We start from the raw sequence: 22,817 nt of genomic DNA, 5'->3' as shown, positions 1-22,817 counted from the left end.
CGGGGTGTGTTTTGCCGTGCAGAGCCGCCTCCTCGGGGAGTGGGATACTGCCGCTCGCCGAAGACACCGGGGAGGAAGCACTATATCTGTCTGCCTGCACATACAGGAAATAATAACAAACCCGGGCAGACGCGCGTACGCAGGCAGGCAGGCAGGCAGGCACGCACACGTACACACAGATGACAAACACGCACACACACACACACACACACACACACACACACACAGCCACGTACAGCGTCCTCACAGCGAGGTGACACCTTGTTTACATTTTATGAACCGTCCGTGGTTTATGAGCTGGAAACAGGTGAGGCCGACACACTGCCACTGCTCCGATAATTTTAATCAGATCTGCCTCTTGAGTGTCAATTTTCCACGATTAACAAGCTTCCCGACTGAAGAAAAGGATCGCATAAGGGCAGGTGATTGCCGTGTATTTAATAAAGACCGTCATTACAGCCTCTCTGCGCAGGTCAAATTTAACCGTTTTTATTATTATAGCAATTACTTTGGGTGTACCAATAAGATAGGAGACTGGTTTAAAACCCAAAACAAGTAGTTTTTAAAAAAATAATTTCAAAATAATTTAATGGGATCGCACAAAAAACCACCAGCAGTACAATCGAGTGAAATGGGAATTAAAGACTAACGCGTGAGCCTCCTTTATTGAAATGCTTTTTTAAGCATGAAAACGGAGCAAAAACATATCATCGGGATAATTACCAAATAAAAGGCACGTTACCCTTTTTACTGCCCACCATGAATACGCACGGACTCTTGCGCACGCACTCTTGCGCACGTATTGCTTTTCAGTGATGCTCAGTCCCGCGAGGGATCAGCCTCACAGACACATCGCGGCCTGTAGGCGCGCTCCCCAGCGCTGCTCGTGGAATAGCGCGTTGGTTGAAATGCGTGGATTTGGCAGGAACCGAACCCGTTGCATCCTGTTCATTCTTTTGTTTGTGAAGTGAAGTGCTTGTGTGTCATATGAAGCCATATGAAGTTAGTGCCACGCAAATTGCAAATAAACTATTCCACTTTGCAAAGGTCAACCGCATGCCTAATTGGTCCAATGTATGCCTTCTGTGCTCAAACACGCCCATACTGCTCATTCTAACTTAAGGCATATTTGAATGTGTCTACATTAAGACATACAGTATTTTCCCACATCCTGTATGAATGCATAGAGTACATAATACTTAGTGTCCTCATACATAAAATTAATTTCAAATTTGTTCCTAACCTGATCATAAACAGGCACGTACAGTGTACTGCACCATTTGTAAACAACACACACACCCCCTGTTGCTCTTGCCAAAGGTTGTGTTTTTATCAATTAAAAGCACCTGAATAAGTAGCCTTCTTAAAATTCAGAAGGAGATCTTTATTTATTGTCTGGCAGCAGCGTCTAAGATTCCAGAACGTGAGCTCACTACTGTCTGTCTTCCGTAGTACATTCGAATTCAAGACAGCACGCGTATCAGCTGTTTTATTTTTTATTATTTATTTATTTATTTATTTATTTAATACAAAAAAGGTCTGGAGGTCCCAAAGATGGGGGTGGGGGTGGTCAGAAATAGCGAGAAGGACACATCACGAGATCGCTCCGTCTCCCACGGGGCTCATTTTCCCAGCGGTCCCCCGGTAGCTGCTAAGCCCGTAATTGTAAATGAAGCAATATGCATCTCCGTGGGCAACCGGGAGGAGGAATTTGACGGGGCCCTAATTAAAGCTCGCTGTTTCGCGCCACCGCGGCGGCGGCGGCGGCGCCGCCGTAACGCGGCTGAAGGACAGGCTAATGCGCCGGGCGCGCGTGTGCGTGGAACGTGCCTTTCCCACCAGGACCCCTCCGCGCTAAAATTGCCTGGCCTAAAAGGATATTACCGTAAGCGACACCGCGGGCGAGAGGAGTCGCGGAGAGAGGCGCGGCACCGTGTCGCCGAACGCGGAGAGGGGGGCGGCGCTCCGCTGATCGTCCCCGGGGAAATCTCAGAACCGCTGTTCCAGCGCGCAGCGATGGCTGTTTATGGCATTAGATGAGGTAGTTGTAGCTGACAGTTACCCAGCCTCAGAAAAGCAGGGGTTTAGTGGGAAGGGGCGGGGGGTGTGGGGGGTGGTTATTAGCAGGGGCGGGAAGGAATTTCTGCACTTAGCCGGGATCTTTCTGACATTATCCCATCGACCAGCCACCCCCCCCCCCCCCCCCCCCACACACCCTCCACGTCTCCACCTACCCCCGAAAACACCCCTGGCCCTGGTAACAGTCGGTTGGGATGTATGGCCCTTTAAGTGACATTATTTGTACAAGTGTTTTGGTTACGTGAGCATGCATTGTGAGTGTGGACGTGCGGAGCGTGTGGAAAAACACACGCCGGATGGCCGGCTGATAAACTCCGTTGTATTCGTCGTACTCCCTTCTTTTGTCATTACGTGACAGGCATTTAGCAGACACCTTTATGCAGAGCGACTTACACAACATTTCACATAGCATTTACATCGCATCCATTTATACCGCTGGATGTATACTGAAGCAATGCAGGTTAAGTGCCTTGCTCAAGGGTACGACAGTTATGTCCTACCCAGGAATCAAGCCTGTGACCTTTAGGTAACAAGACCAATTCCTTACCCATTATACCACACTGCCGCCCAACTCTGTCATTCTACTAAGACACTACTGTTGCACCACGAACCGGACTGGCTTAGTTCACAACGTTACAGTGTTCCTGAGGCCCGTGTTCCCACCGCATCGACCTTCCATCAAGTGTGAAGTGGGGCTGGGGGGGGAGGGGTGGGGTGGGGGCTAGATGCTCGCTTCTCGCTTGGAAGCAGTGACACGCAGTCAGCGGTGGAGGGTGTAGAGAGGGTGAGGGAGGGAGAGAGGGAGAGGGCAGGAGGGAGAGAGGGAGGGAGGGCAGGGGGTGGGGTAGAGTAGGTGAGGATGGAAACGGAGGGGGAAAAGGGATGCACGCAGGAGCGCGGGGGAAGCGAGGGAAGATGGAAAAAGACGACCGATGAACGAGCGAACCGGGCCTGGTGTGGGAACGAGCGTCCGTAAACACGCGCTTAGCCCGCGGTGACGGCGGCACGATGTCCGACGGGCGGCGCGCGACGGCCCCCCCCGCCGGACGTGACTGATGGGGCCGCGGTCAGGCGTCGGGCTACCCGTCAGCACGGCCCCGAGATGGGGGAAACGGCTCCGCTCCGGTTCACGCCACTCATCGGCCAAGGCTAGCGCGTGACGGATCGGCCGCAAAGATTCAATCAACGCTTAAACAACAGCCCTTCGATCAATCTCTCGAGGATGTCAGAAGTGACCAAGCCGCAGAAACGTGTTTTTTTTCCCCCCCTTATCGCCATAAAAGGTTCTCATCGGCTTTTGTCGATTTCGCAATAAAGTGCGGCGGGAAACCTGCGAAAATGTATCATAGCGTCAGAAGCGGACTTGATTTCGTCGAGCTTAAAACCCCCGGCTTGCTCGCTTTCGCTAAGAATGACCGAGCAAATCGAGCAAAATCTAACTCCCGGGATTGAAGTCTGTAGAACGGCCTTGAGATGTATCACTGCAACGTAGCGTCGCGTGAACCGTAAATCCCAAGTGGCACTGAACAGTTTCAGGACGGGCCTCTATTTTATAAGCGTGAAAGGGACTTCGAAGTTTTAGGGCGAAATAATTTATTTCCGTCACCGCTAGCCACATCGCGAGTTCGGCGGCACCCTCCGCGCTGTAGGTCTGCCTGGATCAAACTGTCACACGCGGGCAAATTTTTATTTCCGCACTGTAAAAATGCTGAGCTGTGACATTAATTTTCAATAACCTTATCGAAATCGAGCAATTTGCACACTGTCATACGAGTCCCCCCGCCAAGAAGCCTTATCGGGGCTGCCACCGTGCAATGCTGTCAGGCTAATACGCAGCGCATTACACTGGCTTTGAAATTAATTTGCCATGTGGAGCGTCTCTGCATATAAACAGCGTAAAGAAGCCGGCTAGCTGTCCTCTATGGAAGTAACAGGGATATGCACTACCAACACTACAACTACTTCTACTACTACAATGAATAATAATAATAACAACAACAACAACAACAATAATAATAATAACAGATACAATAATAATATTGTTATTTTTATTATTATAGCTGCAAGAAGTGCAATAAACCCACTTTTAAATAACATTTTGGACAGTATTAGGGAGGCATGTTCTGATGGTATGGGGAATGTCATTATGATGCTCATGCTTTCACAACAGAATGAAAATGCTGTTGTGATAAAAGTTGGGATTCTCTCACGATAAAAAAAGGTGGAAGAAAATGGCTAGAAAAGTAATAATAATAATAATTAATAAAGGAGACTTCCCTAATGAAGCCATTTTTGAATTACATTTTTTTATTATTAAGCCAAGCTTCAAGCTTCAGTTGTGTGTATAGCCACACTATAATGAGAGCAGTTGGATTATGCTTGAGTGTAATGAGAATGTGGTAAGAGTACAACTTGGTTAAATGTAAGCTTCTTATGTGTTTCGAATACGGTTATAACTTTATTAGAATGAGGTAGAATGCAGATTAGACTACAATTCCAATGTGGACAAAATGTATTTATAATGATTGATGACATTACGATTAGGCCAGAAACGGTGCTTATTGTTATGTTACACCCACATTCACAATCATTAAAGAGTTATTTAAAAAACATTCAAAATCAGGATAATTATACAAGCAATAATGAGAAAAAAATATGGCTACAGGCAATAAGAATGGTGATGTTGTAATAATTGAGAGTCATTAGAAAAACATCAGAAAGCAATTAATGGCAGAAAAAATGCAGAAGGCACATGCAATAACAAGGAGGGGCAACAGATTCTAATTTTGAGGCATTCTAATTTATTCTAATTTCTAATTTATTTATTATTTTATTCAGGGGCAAATTGGGGGTGGCACGCCATTCTGTTTGCGAATGTTATTTGCAATGTGATGAGAGTGGCTGGAGTTGAGATAAGGATGTGTTCAGTGCCTAATTAGAATGTAATTAACGCGGAGATCAGATTGTGATTAGAAGCAGAGTTAGAACGTTTGGAGTGCTTAGAATGTGACCAGAGTGACATTTATAATGTGGTTAGGCTGTTATTAGATCAGAGATATTGTGCAGGTACACCGTTATGGTAATGTTATCAGAGCGGCGAAGGTGTCGCATCTGAAAATTAGTGGCAGAAAAAAAAAAAAAAGGTGGACAGCAACAACAGTCATAACAAACCTCAGTGCTTGCACAACGGCAACAACAACAACAACATTATTATTATTATGATTATTATTATTATTAACAGAACATAATTTGCTTGCCAGCTAATTTATCAGCTGCGTAACCTATGTGACAGTTAACCTTTTGTAACATTTTTAGGGCATCTTAGAATAGCGAATATCAGAAAATTTTAACAAATACGTCGCAAGCAATATGTAAATCATATGTATTTTTTTTGCATTCTTTGTTTCCTCCAGTAGGCCTAAGGTTGCTTCAGGTGCCCATCTACAGGCTACGTCGCACACGGTCTGAAACAACACTGTCAGAAATCAAAAGGGGGGGGGGGGGGGGGGTTATTTTTGAAACTTTATAAATATTCTGTGAAAAATCGGTTCAGTTCTGGGGATGAACCATATTTTTTCCCCCCCACCTATCCCTGTCTTTTCACAAGCATTATAAATTCCCCATCATTCTCAGCCTGCTGGCTCCATCGAAGGGCCAGAGGGCATCCGGAGGCAGGAAGCAAGACCGAGGTGAAGCGGTTTTTGTGAGACAAATTGGTCTTAGTTGTTGTTGACGGTGTTTCGGGCAGAAGAGCGGAAAAGCCGGTGATGAATAGAGGCGGTTATTGGTTCCCAAGGGACACTTGACTCCACTCGCTGGCTTCACCCACCACATTTAGGATTCACTTTGATTAAAACCCAGCACTTGACAGATGTCCGGGGGAGGGGAGGGGAGGGAAGACGAAACGACGTTTTTTTTATTGTTTTGACCACGACATTGGAGGTTCAAAAGGCAAAACAAATCCGGAGGACCACAGAAACAGAACCGGAGAGCGTGCGCAAAATGTCACGGAGATCTATAGGCGGTTTCCGAGCTCGCTCTGAGCCTGGCCCGATTCACAGGAACATCGAGCGGGGACGGAATCTCGTCTTTTCCACTTGCCGTTTCAACGCGGTAAAAGATATATGAACGGCATAAATGTTTAAGGTCCCTTCCTTTCGCTGTCAAAGTTAATTTGAAACATCTCAAACGAGGTGAGGAAAAGCCCATACACTGCATTTGACCCACTTTCTAATTGCCAACCGTATACGCGCACCACATCGGTATGTGAATACACTAAACCGCCGAGCACTTGCAGGTGTAATAACGACAAAATTGGCCAGATGCAGCAAACAGTTCACACGGCATCAGCATCCTGAAGACATATGATCGTTGCATTTTTAGCGCCGTGCGAGATAATAGCGGTTTTTACGGCGTTTCCAGGGATTTATCACCAGACTGATTACAGAGCTCATTTTTTTTCCCCCGTCTGGGAATTGGCCACGGTACCTGTCAATCTTTTCGTCGTTCTCCCGAACCTGACGACAGAAAAGAAAAATTTTCCGCGATGCCGGCCGTGAAGCGGCTGACAGGAGGCGGCTTATTTATAGGCGGCTGTTTGCGTAAGAGACTCGCCACATTCCCGAATAACGAAGACGTTCTCGCCGCGTCTGCCGCCGAGGAGCGGAGACGGAAGAAGGGCGAGATGGAGAGGAACGAGGGAGGCTAACGAGGAGAAGCGACGCGATGGAGAAGGTGGGAGCGACAAAGGAGAACGCAGACCAAAAGGGGGGAAGAAAGCGAATGTCGGAGAAGGCGAAAACGAGGGAGAGACGAGGGGAGAGAAGACGACGAGGACCCGCGACTCGAGAGAAAAAAAGAGGACAGCGCGAGGAGCGAGGGGAAAAACGAAGGGCAGTGTAGAGATGAACGGTAGCACACGCGCGCATACGTGTTGCGCCGAAGGAAGCCAATTACACGCTAACGGCTCGGCCGTTCTCAACCGATTCACGGGCTAGCCAATGGCCGATCAACCGGTGACTGTACGGATGAGAATCCCATTAAGATGATTTACGAGAGTGATTAATCCCATTACCACTCGCTCAAGGCTTTCATACCCTTCTCAGCCTGGAGGAAAATACAAAAGCGGCCAATCAGATCGGAAACCAGCCTCTCCAGCTCAATGGGCCTTCACTCAGTGTCCTCGCCAAATTAACTAAGCTCTCCCCATTGGCTCTCAGCGCTAACCGCGGCGATCAGCGGCTAGTTAGAATCAGTCCTTTTGTGCTCAATGATGAAAAGATGAAGAAGACAATTTGACTCTATTAAATATGGTAATTACTGCTTTGGCAGGGTGTGACAAAGACACTGCCAATGCAGATATCTTGGATCTTACTGTATTTCATAGGCAAAGCTAAATTGGGGCGCAAGAGTGTGCAACCGATTTCAAATTTTTTATTACGAGCTAATTGGCTAATCTGCAAATGGGTGTATGTCCTCTACATTTTATATGAGCTTGGAGGAAATAGTTTGCAGAAGCTTCATATTGGACATTAAATCACACTTTTTTTTACGATGAACCGTAATCCCCACCCCCCCACCCCGCATCTGCCTGTCCCCCTCACACATACATTTTCTTGCGGATTTCTTCTCACTCTCTCCTTCCCTTTCGCCACTCCCTTCATCCTTTCCCGCCCATCTCTCTCTCTCTCACGTGCACTCTCTGGCTGGTACCTCTTGTCTGGCGGGTTTTCGTGGCTGGCTGGCACCTCCTGCAGGTCGGGGATGTTGGCGAAGTCGTCCTGCTCTGCCAGCCCGATTGCCAGAGAGAGGACCACCATCTTCCCCTCACTGATCCCAAAGAACGAGACAAGAGGGGAACAGGAAATAAACAGAAGGAGAGAACCAAAGCCAAGGACAGCAGGGGGTGCGAGTACGTGGGACAGGAAGGCGGGTAGGAAGTGGTGGAAGAAAAAAAGAAAGAGAGTGTAAAAGAAGGACGAATAGACAGGGGAAGGATGGGTATCCCACCAGACAAGGGGAAAAGAGAAAAAGGTGAGCGAATAAGCACTGGTACAGTCTCACAGATGAGAGGACATAAAGGCCTTCTCACACACCCAACATACGATATAGAGATGTTTACATACTTTCTCTCTCTCTCTCTGTTGGCCACAGTCTCTCTTACACACACACAAACAGATGCCACACTCATTCACACAAGTCTTAGACACACATATACAGTACGAACACACTGAGGCAGACATGTGCATGCACACAGACGCACACGAACGGAAGTATCTTCTACGGTGCCCTTTCCTATCCCTCTCTTCCTCCCCTAAGATTCACCTTTCTCGTTCTCCCTCCTCCAGAGTTAAGATTTAATTAAGCCTCATTAAGGAGATCTGGACTAATTGTTTCTATTTGAGTGTCACCGTATCCTGAGGAGCTCGGCGTGTCACAGCTTTCTGGGTCACTGCTCTTTCTCTCTTTACATCATCTCCCAGTCTCCATTTCTCTCTCCCATTCCCATAGGTCTGTCCCTTGCTAGAGGCTTCCTCTCCTCCTCATGCCCTCTCCTCGTCTCCCCTTCCTACATCCATCCCAGCATTTGCAAACTTCAATTAAAAGAAGATTCAGCTAAAAGAATACTTAATGTGTCCATAAATTTGACCCGCGTCTGATTGCTATTGCTGTATTGCAGTTCAAAAGAACAGCTCACTTCAGAAATGCAAATTGTTTTTTAAATGAAATTATATGGAAAATAATACTAGCCATATCCATCCATTTTATACATGTTTTTCAAGCTAGCTATCTAGCTACACATGATTTCTTTAAACAAGTGGCTTATCTAGCTTGCTGGCTTTAGACACTTCATTACAATTAATTAAACTACAGAGATGCAGCTAGCTAGCCAGGTCTTTCCTCTTTCAACTTACAGACATTTACTTGGTAGTGAAAGCATACTGTATGCACTGAAAATCTAAAGATCTGTCAAAAATTTAAAATCTGTCTACATACAAAATTACAAAAGAATACTGGTATTATGATGCCAAAGTTCAATTTCCATGCCTTTTTTTAGTTAAACAACTTCGCTCTTTCAATTACACAACAAAAATTCACCAAGATTTCTCTTTCAGTGAATCCACCTTTGCCATCCCCTTGTCTCACTCTCTCCACCGGTCACCCATCCCTCCTGCTCAGTCATGCTGTCCCCTCTTTTTAATCCTGCAACCCCAACCTCTACCTGTCCTTCTCCTATCCAACCATCTTCCTTAAATTTAAAATTCCACCTGTTCCCTGTTCCCTCCTTTCTGTATTTCTTGTTCTCTTTGCCATCTAATCTCCATTCACGTTTTCCCATCCTTTCCACACTTCCTCTCACAAGCTTAATTTCTCTTTCGCTCATCCATCCCTTTCCTCTCCATTAATCCATTGATCACAGTGCTCCACCACCCCCCAGACACACTTTTTTATGCTTAAATAGGTGTTGTTGGTAGAACAATATTGCCAAAACACCCATGACAAGGGGGTGCTTGATACGGTAGGGCCCTTGGGTGTCATTAACACCAGGGCGTCCCATTGGTCACATAAAAGGATCACTTCCACATCAGCCCCCGCCCCACCTCCCATGATTCACTCAGCTGAAAACTCAAGGCCACATCTCACACCTGCAAGTTTTATTAAACGGCGAATTAGATAAGAGGGCACACCGGTCAACACAACAAAGGGTTACGATAATGGGTTGCGTTTGTCCACCATCTGACACGTCGCTACCTCTTTACCATAATTTATTATCTTGGAAGACCATTACCTGGGAATAAATGATTTGTTTATCGTTATTATTTTTTTTTACATTACATACACACTGTGATCAATGTCTTGGTCTTTACACCAAAGCAGCTGAAGCATCTTGCCTCTTGAAGCATCGATTTTCAGCAGTTTCCAATGATTTTTCTCCCCGTTTTTTCCCATTAAAATTTTCGAGTAATTTGCTTTTTCCTTTTTCCACATCTCTCTCCCTCTATCTCTCTGGCTTGCTCTCTCTCACCCGCTGTCTCTGGTGCTCTCTCTCTCTCTCTCTCTCTCCCTCCCCGCCCCTCCCTCTGGCCACCCGTGACAATTCATTGTGGGAGTAATGATGCTGCAGACAGAGGATCAATGCTGTGCTGACTGTGGGGTTAAAGGGAATTCATGCACAGTAGCTTAACCCGTCTTTACACTAATGCACACTGATGCCCACACAGTGATATAAACACATTATACAGACTCTCACACGCGCACACACACATACACACACACACACACACATGCACACACATGCACACAAACACATGCACCCACACACGTGCACCCACCAGACACAGACATACACACATGCACAGAAATGCTTGTGAATACCAGAAAACACAGATTTTCACATTCATCTTTCAATAATACTAGCATGCATATTACTTAGCTAGGTAATATAAATACACATACACACAAACACAGGCACACACACACACACACACACACACACACATGCACACACACATACACACAAACTGTAAACATGTACACGCACAGACATCAGCACAAGAAGTGTCATTGGACAATTAGGGGTGGGGGTCAAAGTTGCAAAATAAATCATAGAGAAAGCAGACAGACATGAAAAAGAATACCCAGCCATGAAAAACAAGTGAAGCGTGAATAACTGAAACAGGTGGAAAGGTTTACGATTACGAGGATAAGCAAGGAACAGTCTGAACAGACAGTCAAAATAATAACATAGCATGAAGATAAATAAATAAGTACATAATGAAGGCAATGTTCAGAAGCCTAAATGTACAAGAAAAACAAAGAACAGTGTAGCAATTCAAGCAAAGAAGTACAAGTGAATCGGTAACAGGGAATAAATCAGATATAAAATGCAGATATAGAATACTGAAGGCCAGTGAAAGTATAAAGCAGGCGTCTCAAACTCGAATCCCAGAGGGCCGCCGAGCCTGCCGGTTTCTGATGTGCGCCTACACTTAAGCGCTTAATTTAAGCAATTGATTGGGTCGGCTGCACACCTGGTTTCCTAGGCCTAAATCGGCTGCTGATTGAAAGGACTTCAGAAAAAACCAGCAGCCTTCCAGGACCGGAGTTTGCTACCCGCGGTTTAAAGAGCGCAGACAGATAATGAACTCCGCAGACGGTAAAGGAAGGACAGACAGGTTAGGGAAGGCCCGGAAGAATGAAGAAGCGTAAAAAAGCGAGAGACTCACAGGAAGGACTTGACGTCCAGGCCCCTGTTACGGATCTGGCCCATCACGTGGTCCCAGCTGCCCGGGTTGGAGCGCGAGCGCCCCCCTCCGGCCCCCCTGTACCGGGAGGAGCCGGCCCCCGCCGGGCTCCCCCTCACCCCCCGGGGGCCCCCTCGCAGGCCGCCGCCGCCTCCTCCCCCCGGCTGGCCGGGCCCCGTGTGCAGCTGGCCCAGGCTCTGGGAGGTGGGCGGCAGGTCGTTGGGGCCCGGCTGCGGCGGGTGGGTGAGGGGCTGCTGGAGGCTCTGCTGCCGCATCAGCGTGCGCGGCCGGGCGGCCGCCGACGAGGGGATGTGCTCCAGGGTGGCGGCCGAGGAGAGGGAAGGGTCCCCGAAGCTGGCAGCCCCGGAGCGGGGGGAGGAGAGGCGGGGAGGAGCAGGGCGCAGCGTGGGAAGGTAGGAGTTAGAAGGAGTGGTTGCGGAAGAGAAGGATCCAAACATGAGGAGGAAGGAAGAAGGGAGGGGCAAGGTTTGAAGAGAGTGTGAAAGGGAGGGAAGGATTGAGAGAAGGGAATTGGGATGGGGAAAGAGGAAGGAGGGAAGGAAAAGAGGAGAGAGAGGGAGAGGGAGAGAAAGAAAGAAACCAGGGTGAGGCCAGAGTGGTAGCACCAGCAGAAGTTGCACACCCATTCTTCACAGCTACACGGCTATGCAGAGCATGTCGGTCTCCCATGTGATTAGCTAGTGTGTGACTGCATGGCATGCTGCTGTGTTATGTTTGCTTGTGTCGCCTGTGGCCGCATGGTGTGTGTATGCGATGCTCTCCTGTGTCCTGGTCATATGCACGCACTACAGGACTGAGCAGTGGGTGTGTCTGCCCAGGAGTGGGTCTCTAATTTGTGTGATTTGTGAGGTCCGATCTTGTCCTATTCTCACTTTGTCCTACTTTATTTCTATCAGTTACGAAACACTTGCTTACTTTTCTTCCGAGCGTATCATCTCTTTTAACTTGCCATGACTCTACCCCCTTTCCCACTTACAAACGCTGCCTCATCTCTCCGAGAGGAAAAGAATTCTGGTAAACAATCCTCCGTCAGTCCTTCTTTCCCTCTCCGCCCATTAATTGAGCTCCATCCCCTCTACACCGTGTACCCTTTTAATTGCCATATTCCTTTTCTCTGTTTATCCGTCTGCCCTTCCCTCTCCATTTTCTCTACGTTTCATTCAATCAACCTTTCTGATACGACATCCAGTTCCAGCACTCTGTTTGTAATTCCGCGAGTCTGTTTCCTCGCATTGCTCATCGGGTTAATGCCTAAATAGCATTAAAAAGCACTCTGAACGGCCGCTTTTGTGGAACAAATTAATAATGGCAATAACTCCTTGCTTGCAATTTCTCCCTCATTGTCTCCCTAAGTGCATGATTCACTTTAAACGCAGCACAGCCTTTATTATATTTTATTATATACTCGTCTGAATGGGGGGGTGTTACAAGGCTGTGCCTCGAGTTAGCGTTGATTCAGATCCAAGAGGAGATACCAAACGGCAGATTCACGCTTACACGAGTCGCTGTCTCCGGCAACGAAAAAAATCCTAAAATTCAGGAGGAACTTGGGAGGTAGAAAATTTCCTGAGTGACAGCAGACTCAGTATAACCACGAGGAAGCAGTAAATTCAGCGTGTCATATCGGTTTAAGTCTAATTATTCTTTTGTTATCGCAGTCTTCGGCTCTCTGTTCCCTTTTGATGTCTATTCTTTTTAAAAAAAATGAAAATGACAAAAAAAAGAGGGATAGTGTAAGAAAGAGAAAGAGATGAGACACGCGCGAGAAAGGCAGGAGTGAAACGGACCCCACAGAGAGCGAAAATCAGCACGGGTGCGCAGAAACGGCGGGGAAATAAGCGAGGGAGATATTTGATGGAGGGCAGAAAAGGGAAGGAGAGAGTGATTGGTGGTGACAGTGGAGGGGGGGGGGTGCAGAGCGCGAGACACACACATACACACACAGGAGACACAGACACTTATAGCAGCCTGAAAATAGAATCCAATTATAGACAGAGAAAGGGAGGGGCAGAGAAAGAGATGATAGAACAGAAAGCAGGAAGGGTGATGTAGCGAAAGGGTGGAGAGAAGAGGGGAGAAGGAGGGAAGTGGGGGGTGCAGAAAGACTGGGGGAGGGCTCACAGACACGAGGTGCGAAAACAACGTGCGAAATTAAGACGGAATGATCACGGAGAATCTGGCGTCGGGTTTAACGTTCCTGCTGTCATTGTGTTTGGGCCTGAGAGGCAGCGTTTGCCAAACTTCTAAATATACAGCACACGAAATTGGTTTCTATTTTTGACTTGTTAAACTCAGGAGCTCAGCTTTCAATGGCTTACACAACAGTGCCCCCAAGAAGCAGATTGTCAGAGCTCGCACCTCTAAGGTAGCCGAGACGCTGCAGTGAGGTGGCTGCTGCTGTGGGCTTGTCAGTAGCATCCAATAACCCACCAGAGAAGTAGCACCCAATAAGGTTGGAGCATCTGTTTATTCAATTCTGTGTTGAATGGTGAGCTCCAGACAACACCTATCTGTTCCTTACTTGAATTAACATTTTAGTTTCCACAGCATACTTGTCATGCATTTTAAGCTATGATGGATAAGAATATTAAAATAATTAGGCCTATTATTTATATACTTAGAATTAAAATTATCTTGAGCGTGAAACTGTGAAGGTTTGAACATTTTAGTGCATATGTTTCAGAATAAGGTTCCTCGTTTTTGGTAATTATTGTGTAGACTTTTTTTATTCGGGCAATGAACTCTGGTTTGATTTGGAAAGATGATTTGAAATTCTCTGCACCAACACATTGCTTTCAGGTCATTCCAGCGATTTGATAAACGCAATCAAAGCTGTTCTAGATACCACAAGACATACTGCTTAAGAGTTTGTGTTTAATTTACAGTAATTAAAAAACCTGCACATTTGTGGAAAACCATGGAAACACTAATTTGCAAAGTGTGCAGAAATGTATGAATGTTTATCGGTTCAACAAACAAAACAATGTGTATCTGCATCTGAATTTGGATGGAAAGCCAGAAGTGGTGGTGGGCTTCAATTGGAAGGTGCGTAATTGAGAGAAATGCAAGTTTTATAGTCTACATGTACATGTGGATTGCAACTGTTGTGCTTTCAAAGCACCAAACTCATTATTTGACACTGACATATCATGAATCATGAAGTATGGTCATTATAACAGATAATTTCTTTTTAAAGCTGTATTTCACTAACAACACAAACCTATATGTTCCAGATGATTAGGCATTAGGCAACTGTATTTCATAATAGTCTCTCTGAGCAACACAAGTGCTAGCTCCAGCCACTTCAAACACTGCAGGTGCTATGGGAGCAGGCAGCTCCAGCAAATCTCTACCAACCTCAACTATTTAGTCTTCTGAGTCATTGTTAACTATCAGAAAGAACAATATGGGCTGTTACTAGCTAGCAGGTCACTGTTGGCTAGCTAGTCAAGCAAGATCCTACTGCTAGCCTCTGTGAAGCGTGTTGCCTCGCACAAATTATTTTGGTGCTGGATGTGGCTGGCTCAAGACAGGAGTAGAGATAACTAGACGTACACAGCAAAATACTACTGACTTTGGAGGTGTAACTAAGCTAGTAGGTCCATGCAGTATCCCACTCCCTCAGTTTTTCTGTTTGTTTGTGTGTGTGTGTGTGTGTGTGTGTGCGTGTCTCCACGAGAGACCCACACTTTAGCCCCCTACTACAGCGATATGAACCCAATGAGAATAGGCTATTTGGATCTCTGCAAAGGAAGTCAAATCACAAATAATTTCAAAGCACGGCATCAGTGAGGAAACACTGAAAGGTGAGCAGCAGTCTGCAGCTGTGAACAACCCAGCTCACCTAAATCTGCTTCTGTCACCTGTCATGAGTAAATGCATCTGTCAACGTGTCGAGAAATGCATTTGAATGCATGCTTTATTGTGCACGGAAATTACTATTGTTTTCTTATGCCACTCCTGCAGAACTAGCTCATTTAGATGGACCAACACGGAGTTACAGAGTGAGACGTGTATTTCCCTTTATTTAATCAACGGAAAGAGTGACTTGTTTCTATTTAATGCACTTTTTTCAAATCAGAAAGTCCATTTCTGGAGTAACAAATAAAAAAAAGTCTTCCAAATGTCATTGTTCAACTTCGGGAAAAAACAATATCTGTCTAAAATACATTAACTGCGTATTTCCAAATAGGGCATTCGGGTTCAGATCCATCTCCTATCTCCTTCATTCTTGCACATTGCATTCCTGGATGTTCTGAGCATGGGCACTGCGTGTCAGCTCAATATGTGAGTCAGTGTTGGCTCTGCTACTATTATTAGTCTTCAATGCACACATTATCCAAAGTGTATCTCCAACACACTCAGTTAGCAATTACAGTCATTGCATAAACCCCCTCACCCATCACCCTGCCCTCCCAGTTCACAGCACACTCACTCACCTGAGAATCCTTTTCCCCCTTTTCCTTCTCCCCACCACACAGCATTCCCCCAAACACGCCCCAGCAAAGTCCTCCACACCCCCGACACTCACTTTTTGGGCCTCAGGGCGCCGGACTGCATGTGACCCTGGACGGTCTGCCACCTCCCAGCCTTGCTGCCCCCCGACACCATACTCCTCACGCTGTCACTGCGACATGGACCCCCCCCATCCCCACCCCCACCAGACGCCCCCCTCTGACCCCCAGGTACCGCCCCACTGAGGAGGAGGTGAGTAGATGAGAAAAATAGGGAGAGAAAGGGAGAGAAGTGGAGAGTGACAGGGTAGTCAGTGCAGGCGGGAAAAAAAAATCCATGGTTAAGCCACACAGCAAAGCAGAGGGTGAAGGGTGGGGGTAGGGGGGGGTAGTCTCTCGTGCCATAGCGTTTCAGTTTACGGGGACACCTATGGGGATCGGGTCCGGTCACGGCGCCAGGTTAGCTGGGAGGGATTCACTGGGTGCATCTGCGAACCCTTTGGACATGGTGGGTGGATGTGTCTGCTGTACTGTACATGCAATGGAAAAAGCAGGTGCTTTTCAAGCCGGATCTGTCTGAACCTCTGCTCATGAGCTGTGCGGCTGGCTCTGCCACTACACCCTCTGCAAGGCACTTCACCTAAATATCTGTGGTAAAAAAAAAGTCTCTCTGTTTGAATGGGTTATCCAGAAACTGAACTGTATGCAGCAAAACATGGCCTCAGATGTAATATCTGCCAGGAACTAAATAATGTAAGACAAGAACAGCTATTTGAGCACATAGGGGAACCAGTGACTGGCTTCAGCCTGCTTTGCCTTTTTCAGAATCTTTCATGGAAGGTCTGAGGAGAGAGCTAGGGAGTCCAGGGGTGCACAACCTCTCATCAATGTATCAAACCTTCCATGTTTTAGGGCAAATGACTGGAAACCCAAGAGTAAATGATTGATGGCAATCGTGGGGCACTGTGACAGCTTTCAGTACCCTGGGGATGCCCAAAGAATTTTTGATGCTGCCATGACGACCTACATCATCGCAATACAATTACTTCTGGGCCAGAAGGGAATATAGACTGTATTTAAGACAACAGCGATATTCAAAGTAAGGCATAGTGGCACCCCCTGGTGACTACACTGTAGGATTTGCATCTATGCCAGGCATACAGCTGTATGCGTCATCATTTACCTTACCATTGGGAGGCACAGGGTGTGAGAGCATTAGGTTTTCTAGTCCATGTATCGAGGAGAAATAGGTCCACAGTTCTTCACCCCAGTGAATGCATCCACAAAAGGCCAAAATCTTTCTCCGTGTAACCGAGACCAACTGACCAGCCTCGGGCTGAACATTAACACTGAAGACACCAGCCACCACCACAAGACTGAGAACAACAAAATCACAGCCACGGTCAGAATAAAAACTGTGAGCTGCAGATTCCAACAAAATCCAGATGTTACTAGATGTTCCAGAGACACTGGTCACAGTGGAGAAAGTGGATTAAGAGTGGGGTTAACCTAAGGGTGGCTGTGACCAAGGGTTTAAGTGAGCCTTATCCTCATGGTCAAATTGGTCTCTAAAGTCATAATGGTGTTTCTGAAGACCATGCTTAGCAACAGTCATCAGATCACCTGATGCACATGTACTGCTGATATAATTCAATCTGGTATAAAAGCTGGTCTTGGTCTTACAAACTGCATCACACAATTCGATTGGAGAAGCAAGTAAATTTGAAAGCTTGGATGAAAAAAGAGATTGAGAAATGTTTCACAGACTATGTAGACCAGCCATGAAGCCCTACGAAACATTAGCAGTGGTACTCCGGATGGATTTTGGTAAAGTTCTGCAGCTATCACCTCAGGCTATAAAGCTCTCAAACTCTGCAGCTAAAGATACCCTCATTCCTCCATTAATCCATTAGTGTTCATATTTCCCCAGCCACACTTCTAAAAACTTGGGGGTCCATGTTAGTCAGGCCCATCTAAGCAACCATCTGATCTATAGAGTGTCCAGGACAGTCATGTGAAGAGGTCAGTTGGAAGTCAAACTTAGAAGCCTTCACAAGCAAGGGCTAGAGAATTTGGATGCCCAGAGATGGCTTATAACTGTCAGGATTGGGCCTCCCATGACCACACCATGCAAGTCAATGCATGAGATACCCAATCTTTAGAGTGTGCTGGGTTAAGGGCAAAAGTCACTGGATTACTTAGGAGAGGGTTTAGGAGACAGTGCTGGTGTTAAAACAGACAAACAGCCAGAGCCTAACGCTGGGGGAGATTGGGAGGGGGAGTGAGAGGCACAACAACAATAATAATAATAATAATAATAATAATCTATTACAGGGTATATTGTATAACACAAAACCAAGAAAGAGGAGCCACACCATGCCCAAGTCCAACGGTCAACCCTCCATGAAATAAATAAATAAATATAAACAAATAAATAAATAAAAAGGGGGACAGTCCTAGCAAAGATTGGAGCTTGTGTGCATGTGCTTTCTTTACGATGAGTGGATTTGAGGGTTGTCCGTCTCCATGGTAACAGCCCATGGGCTGGAGGTGAAAGGTTAGAGGCTAGGGGTCAGTTAGACTGGCAGGGCTGTAGGGAATAGGGGGGTTTTAATGTATGTGCGTCTCTATTTGTAAGGGGTTGCGGGGCACGTAAACTGGGCTAAGAGAGAGAGACAGGACAAATGTTGCCGGGCTCCTGTAGTTTGTGTGAGAATGCGCCATGATGAAAGTATGAACAGTCTCCCAAGCAAAACCCAAGCAAAACAATATTTATGTGCATGAGCGGCAATTTGAAGCTCGCATCAGGATCAACCCTGTGGGAGTAATGTTTGTTGCTCTTGTATGAAACGGGACAGAATTTCCCCACAGAGGTAGTAAATTCACGCACAATGCAACGTGCATGCTGTGCATCTTTTCTCACGCTGATGGCTTTGATGGGCCGACAGTAATTCCAGCGTGTGCTGAATCTCATTTTAAACAGATTTGCAGAGGGAGACTAAAACATAATAACAGACAAGAAAGAGAATTTCTTAATAAGACAGCAATGGAAAGACATGGAACTCTAACACTATTGTGGCTCTCCTCCAGACTTTTTAAATTGGTTGTTGCCATGAGGCCTTCTTGAAACTTTTAAATGCTTTTTGGTTATGAGCCACTGAACTGAAGGTGACTGATGATAACATTAATGTTTCATTGGAACACACACTTATATGTTAGTGACTCAGAGGAGTGCGTATGGATAAATACGTTCGAGCACAGAATACAAATAGTCATTTAATCATTGCACTATGATGGTGACTGAATACAATTTTGAAAGCAAATACTAACTAATGTGAAAAAAACATGTTTCATTTACAAATGTGCAAATGTAATTAATCTGATAGGGCTGTCCTGGAGCTGCAAAGGCATGTTATGGCGCATACATGTATACTGGATGTATGCTCTCCCATTTTTCAGTGTAATGTAATGGGGCCGTGGGTGTAATTTAGAGAATGGATGTTAATGGGGTGGGAGGGGCTGCAGTACATACAGGGGGAGGGGGTGCCCCCTCTTCATTACAGCCCTGCACAGAGAGAGGTCTCTTACCAGCCGCGACTGAGACTCACTTGAGTGTAAGGCGAGGATCTCCGTAAGGGGCATAGGGAGAAATGTTTAGTACAAACTCCTTGGGTGGATAGGAGCTCCATTTCTGCTGCACTGTGCTGCTGTCATTGTTATTCCAAAAGTCTCTGTCTAGATCACTGTGGCCAGAGAGAGAGACAGGTCAGAGCAACACAACCAATCACAGCTGAGAGGGGAGGGGTGGAGGCATTTTCATACCCGGGAGAGGGACAATTGCTTGTTTTTTTTTTCTCTTAAACAGTGGGAGTGGTTGGACTAAAACAGAATGGGTGGGGTCTTGCCTTCATTAAGGGGAGGGACTATTTGTGTGTGGGACATCATTAAAACATAAAAGGGTCTTGGGATAGAAAGGGTGTGACTGGAACAGGATATGCCAGATCCAGCTTTTCCACTTTTGGGCAAATATGGGAGGAGCCAGGGGAAATGGGCATGGCCATTTAACCAAAATCCCTCCCGCCAGGCAGTATTAATACATTTCCCAGTAACACAGCACATGGACAGAGAAAAGTTAAATTCAGCAGCAGATCCCAGAAGTCTCTCTGTTAAGAGGGAAAAGAAAAAAGGTGAAGGATGTATAACACAGAGAATATATGGGACACTGTCACAAAGCCAAGAAGAGTCAAAGTCAAAGTGAAAACAACAGAAGAGCACTTGGCACTCCACAGGTACAGCACAAGACCTGATGCAACGAGCCATCATAGAGAAAGACAGTGTGAGCGAGAGACAGAAAATGAGTGGTCAGAGAAGGAGAAGGCTGTTAACTGGAATGTATAGCCGAAGAGGGAGGAGAGGCTGCCGCCACTGCCGCTGCCACAGGGGAGGGAAGGAAATGAAGAGAGGAAACCGTCCAGACACTTATATCAACAATCACAACAGAAGCCTCGCCAGCACGTCAACCTTCTTCACCGCACATCATAATTTCATTATGTCACAATGGAAATTGTAACTGGCAGGTCTCGCATGCTTACTGCTGCAACAAAACATTTGCATAGAGAAAGTTGTTGTTTTTTCCCTTTGGTATTAAAGGGTCACGCTGACTCTTTTTTAAAGAGATAGTACTGATTTACTCTAGGGAATAAGGTGTTATAGGGACTGGTTACATTTATAATTAGCTTGCCTCCATTTTAAGACTGATTCACTGCTGGTGTATCCAAGCAAATACACTGACTTCATAGTTACCATGTTGGTATACTATAGAGTAAAATTGTAACATCACGGACTGACCCCTATTTAAATAAAAAGTGTTCCATTTTGAGCACTTAACTTCCACTTTTGTGATGATACTGGAGACTTCAACCACCTAAAGTAGTAGCTATATTGCAACCATGACACCAAGAATGGCATTTCAGGTATCTGTTTTAATAACTAAATCCATAGATTAACTTTGCACTGAATACGGAATTTCAGATTTTTTAATGACTTTAAATTGTGCTGAAGTTTGCTTGATCAAAAGCACATAACATTTTACCTTACACTTGTGTGTATGGAGGACCACATCTGCCAAATAAGAAATACATGAGTGAATGAATAAACTAAATTAATGGATACAACAAATAAAAGAATGTGAAAATAAATGCAAAAATAAATGTACACAGAAATAAATTAATAAATAAAATCTTACATCGATAAATATATGAACAAATAATTTATGTTCAATTTATGTATATTGTTTTTTAATTTTTAATCTGTGTTTTTCTGTATTACTTGCTTTTATTGCCTTGCTTCCCCATCGGTTGCTAGGCTACAGAAGCACATGGCACACACAATTCACACATGGCTGCAGACAGGCAATTGGTAGCTAGAGAATTGAGACTCCTGGCTAACTTGGCCGAAAATGCAGAGCTCGACTATTTCATGTTCCATGTGGAGGCACTGGCTGACAATTTGGTGGAAAGAGCAGCAACTACGGACACAGATGTTGATCCCATAGTGCTGCGCAATTTGGAGGAAGTGGCTTGTCGCCTGAATCGGTCACAAAGTCCAGGTTTCGCCAGGGTTGGATGCCCATCTCATTTCGTGCCTGTGGAGGCCTTGGAGAATTATTTATTGGCTGGGTTGTCCATCCGGGACATTGCCAATCTGTTTGGGGTGGGTGAAAGGACAGTTCACGTCTGTACGGCAGAATATGGCATCAGGTGAGTTTGTAATGTGCATCTGAAAATCACAGATGATGTGTCCAAATTTGAGCATCAGAAGATGTGGGCAGTGCTTCATTTGTGCCGGATCCTGCTGGAACAGGACCCCGGATTTATCCATTTTGGACTGCCTGCGTTCCAGGACCTAATTGTGTGGATCCGGCATCTCCTGCCCAGTATTAATACACAGGCGTACCAGGGCTCAAACCCTGTTAATACACAGGCGTACCAGGGCTCAAACCCTGTTAATACACAGGCGTACCAGGGCTCAAACCCTGTTAGTACACAGGCGTACCAGGGCTCAAAGCCTGTTAATACACAGGCGTACTAGGGCTCAAACCCTGTTAATACACAGGTGCATCAGAGCCCAACCTTAGGGCCCAAACCCTCTGGGGCCCTACAATGTCTGAGGGGAAGAAAAATCACAATTATCACAGTTAATTAAAAAATAGAATTCCTGGCCCTGCTGATGCCTGTGCTCTCTTCCGCTGGTGAGACCACAGAGAGGGCTGTTACAACCCAATTTGACTGTGGTTAGTTTTTCCAACATTCGATTTTGGCGCAAAGTTACCAACATGTAACAACACAGCTGATGCACAGAATTGTGTGTATGGGCAGATGTCAGCACACTCTGGTAGTTAAAGCTAGTTGACCTAGCTCCTGTCACTGCTATTAATATTAACATCAGGAGGAGCGAGGCGATGCATGTATTGATTGTACAGTATTATGCAGACCTTTTCTGTACACAAGACAAGAGTGGGATGCTAGCAGAATTATCCCTGCTACCTAGCTAGCAAGCAATAGGTTCTTAATCAGAGGCATTCTGTTCTAGTTAACATTAGCTCGTTAGCATGCTAACCGTCACAAATGCCAGCTTAAGTCAGCAATATGTTGGTATTTTCAACAATTTCCGTTGTATTCCAATGATTGATTATTGGGAGTGCCATTTCCCTTTGAGTGTATACTCTTTTTGTTTGTCCTTTGTTACTAACTGACCTATGTAGGACCTGCACCACTCTACTGTACCTCTGGGTTGCCATTTCTGAATGTCAAAGTCACATCCCCTCATTATCACATGGATGAAGACAAAATAAATACAGGGATAGAAATGAAATAGTTGAATGAATAAATACATAAATACAGAATATATTTTAAAAAGAAAAGTATACATAAACTATTAATTATTTTAGGTATTCATTTACAGTCACACATTTATTTTCATATATACTTTAATTTCCGTATTTACTGAGACATTTATT

The 22,817-nt window shown here is 45.6% G+C and overlaps 1 protein-coding gene across 2 annotated transcripts in view; it reads right to left on the bottom strand.

The window, feature by feature from the left end:
- syt7a (synaptotagmin VIIa) overlaps window positions 1–22,817 on the bottom strand; it is a 124,585-nt gene that overhangs the window by 19,654 nt on the left and 82,114 nt on the right. Inside the window, exons 4-6 of one of the 2 annotated variants that reach the window (XM_035419141.1) lie at window positions 19,408–19,542; window positions 11,307–11,678; window positions 7,792–7,908 (exon numbers count right to left, since the gene is read on the bottom strand). In XM_035419141.1, the coding sequence (XP_035275032.1) occupies window positions 7,792–7,908; window positions 11,307–11,678; window positions 19,408–19,542 (624 nt within the window). Of the gene's footprint in view, window positions 1–7,791; window positions 7,909–11,306; window positions 11,679–15,876; window positions 16,001–19,407; window positions 19,543–22,817 lie in introns of those variants that run through there. The other variant, XM_035419142.1, reaches the window with a different exon arrangement.

Source organism: Anguilla anguilla, chromosome 5 (assembly GCF_013347855.1).
Source record: "Anguilla anguilla isolate fAngAng1 chromosome 5, fAngAng1.pri, whole genome shotgun sequence".
Classification (NCBI taxonomy): Eukaryota; Metazoa; Chordata; class Actinopteri; order Anguilliformes; family Anguillidae; genus Anguilla; species Anguilla anguilla.
This window is presented reverse-complemented; position numbering and strand designations above follow the sequence as displayed.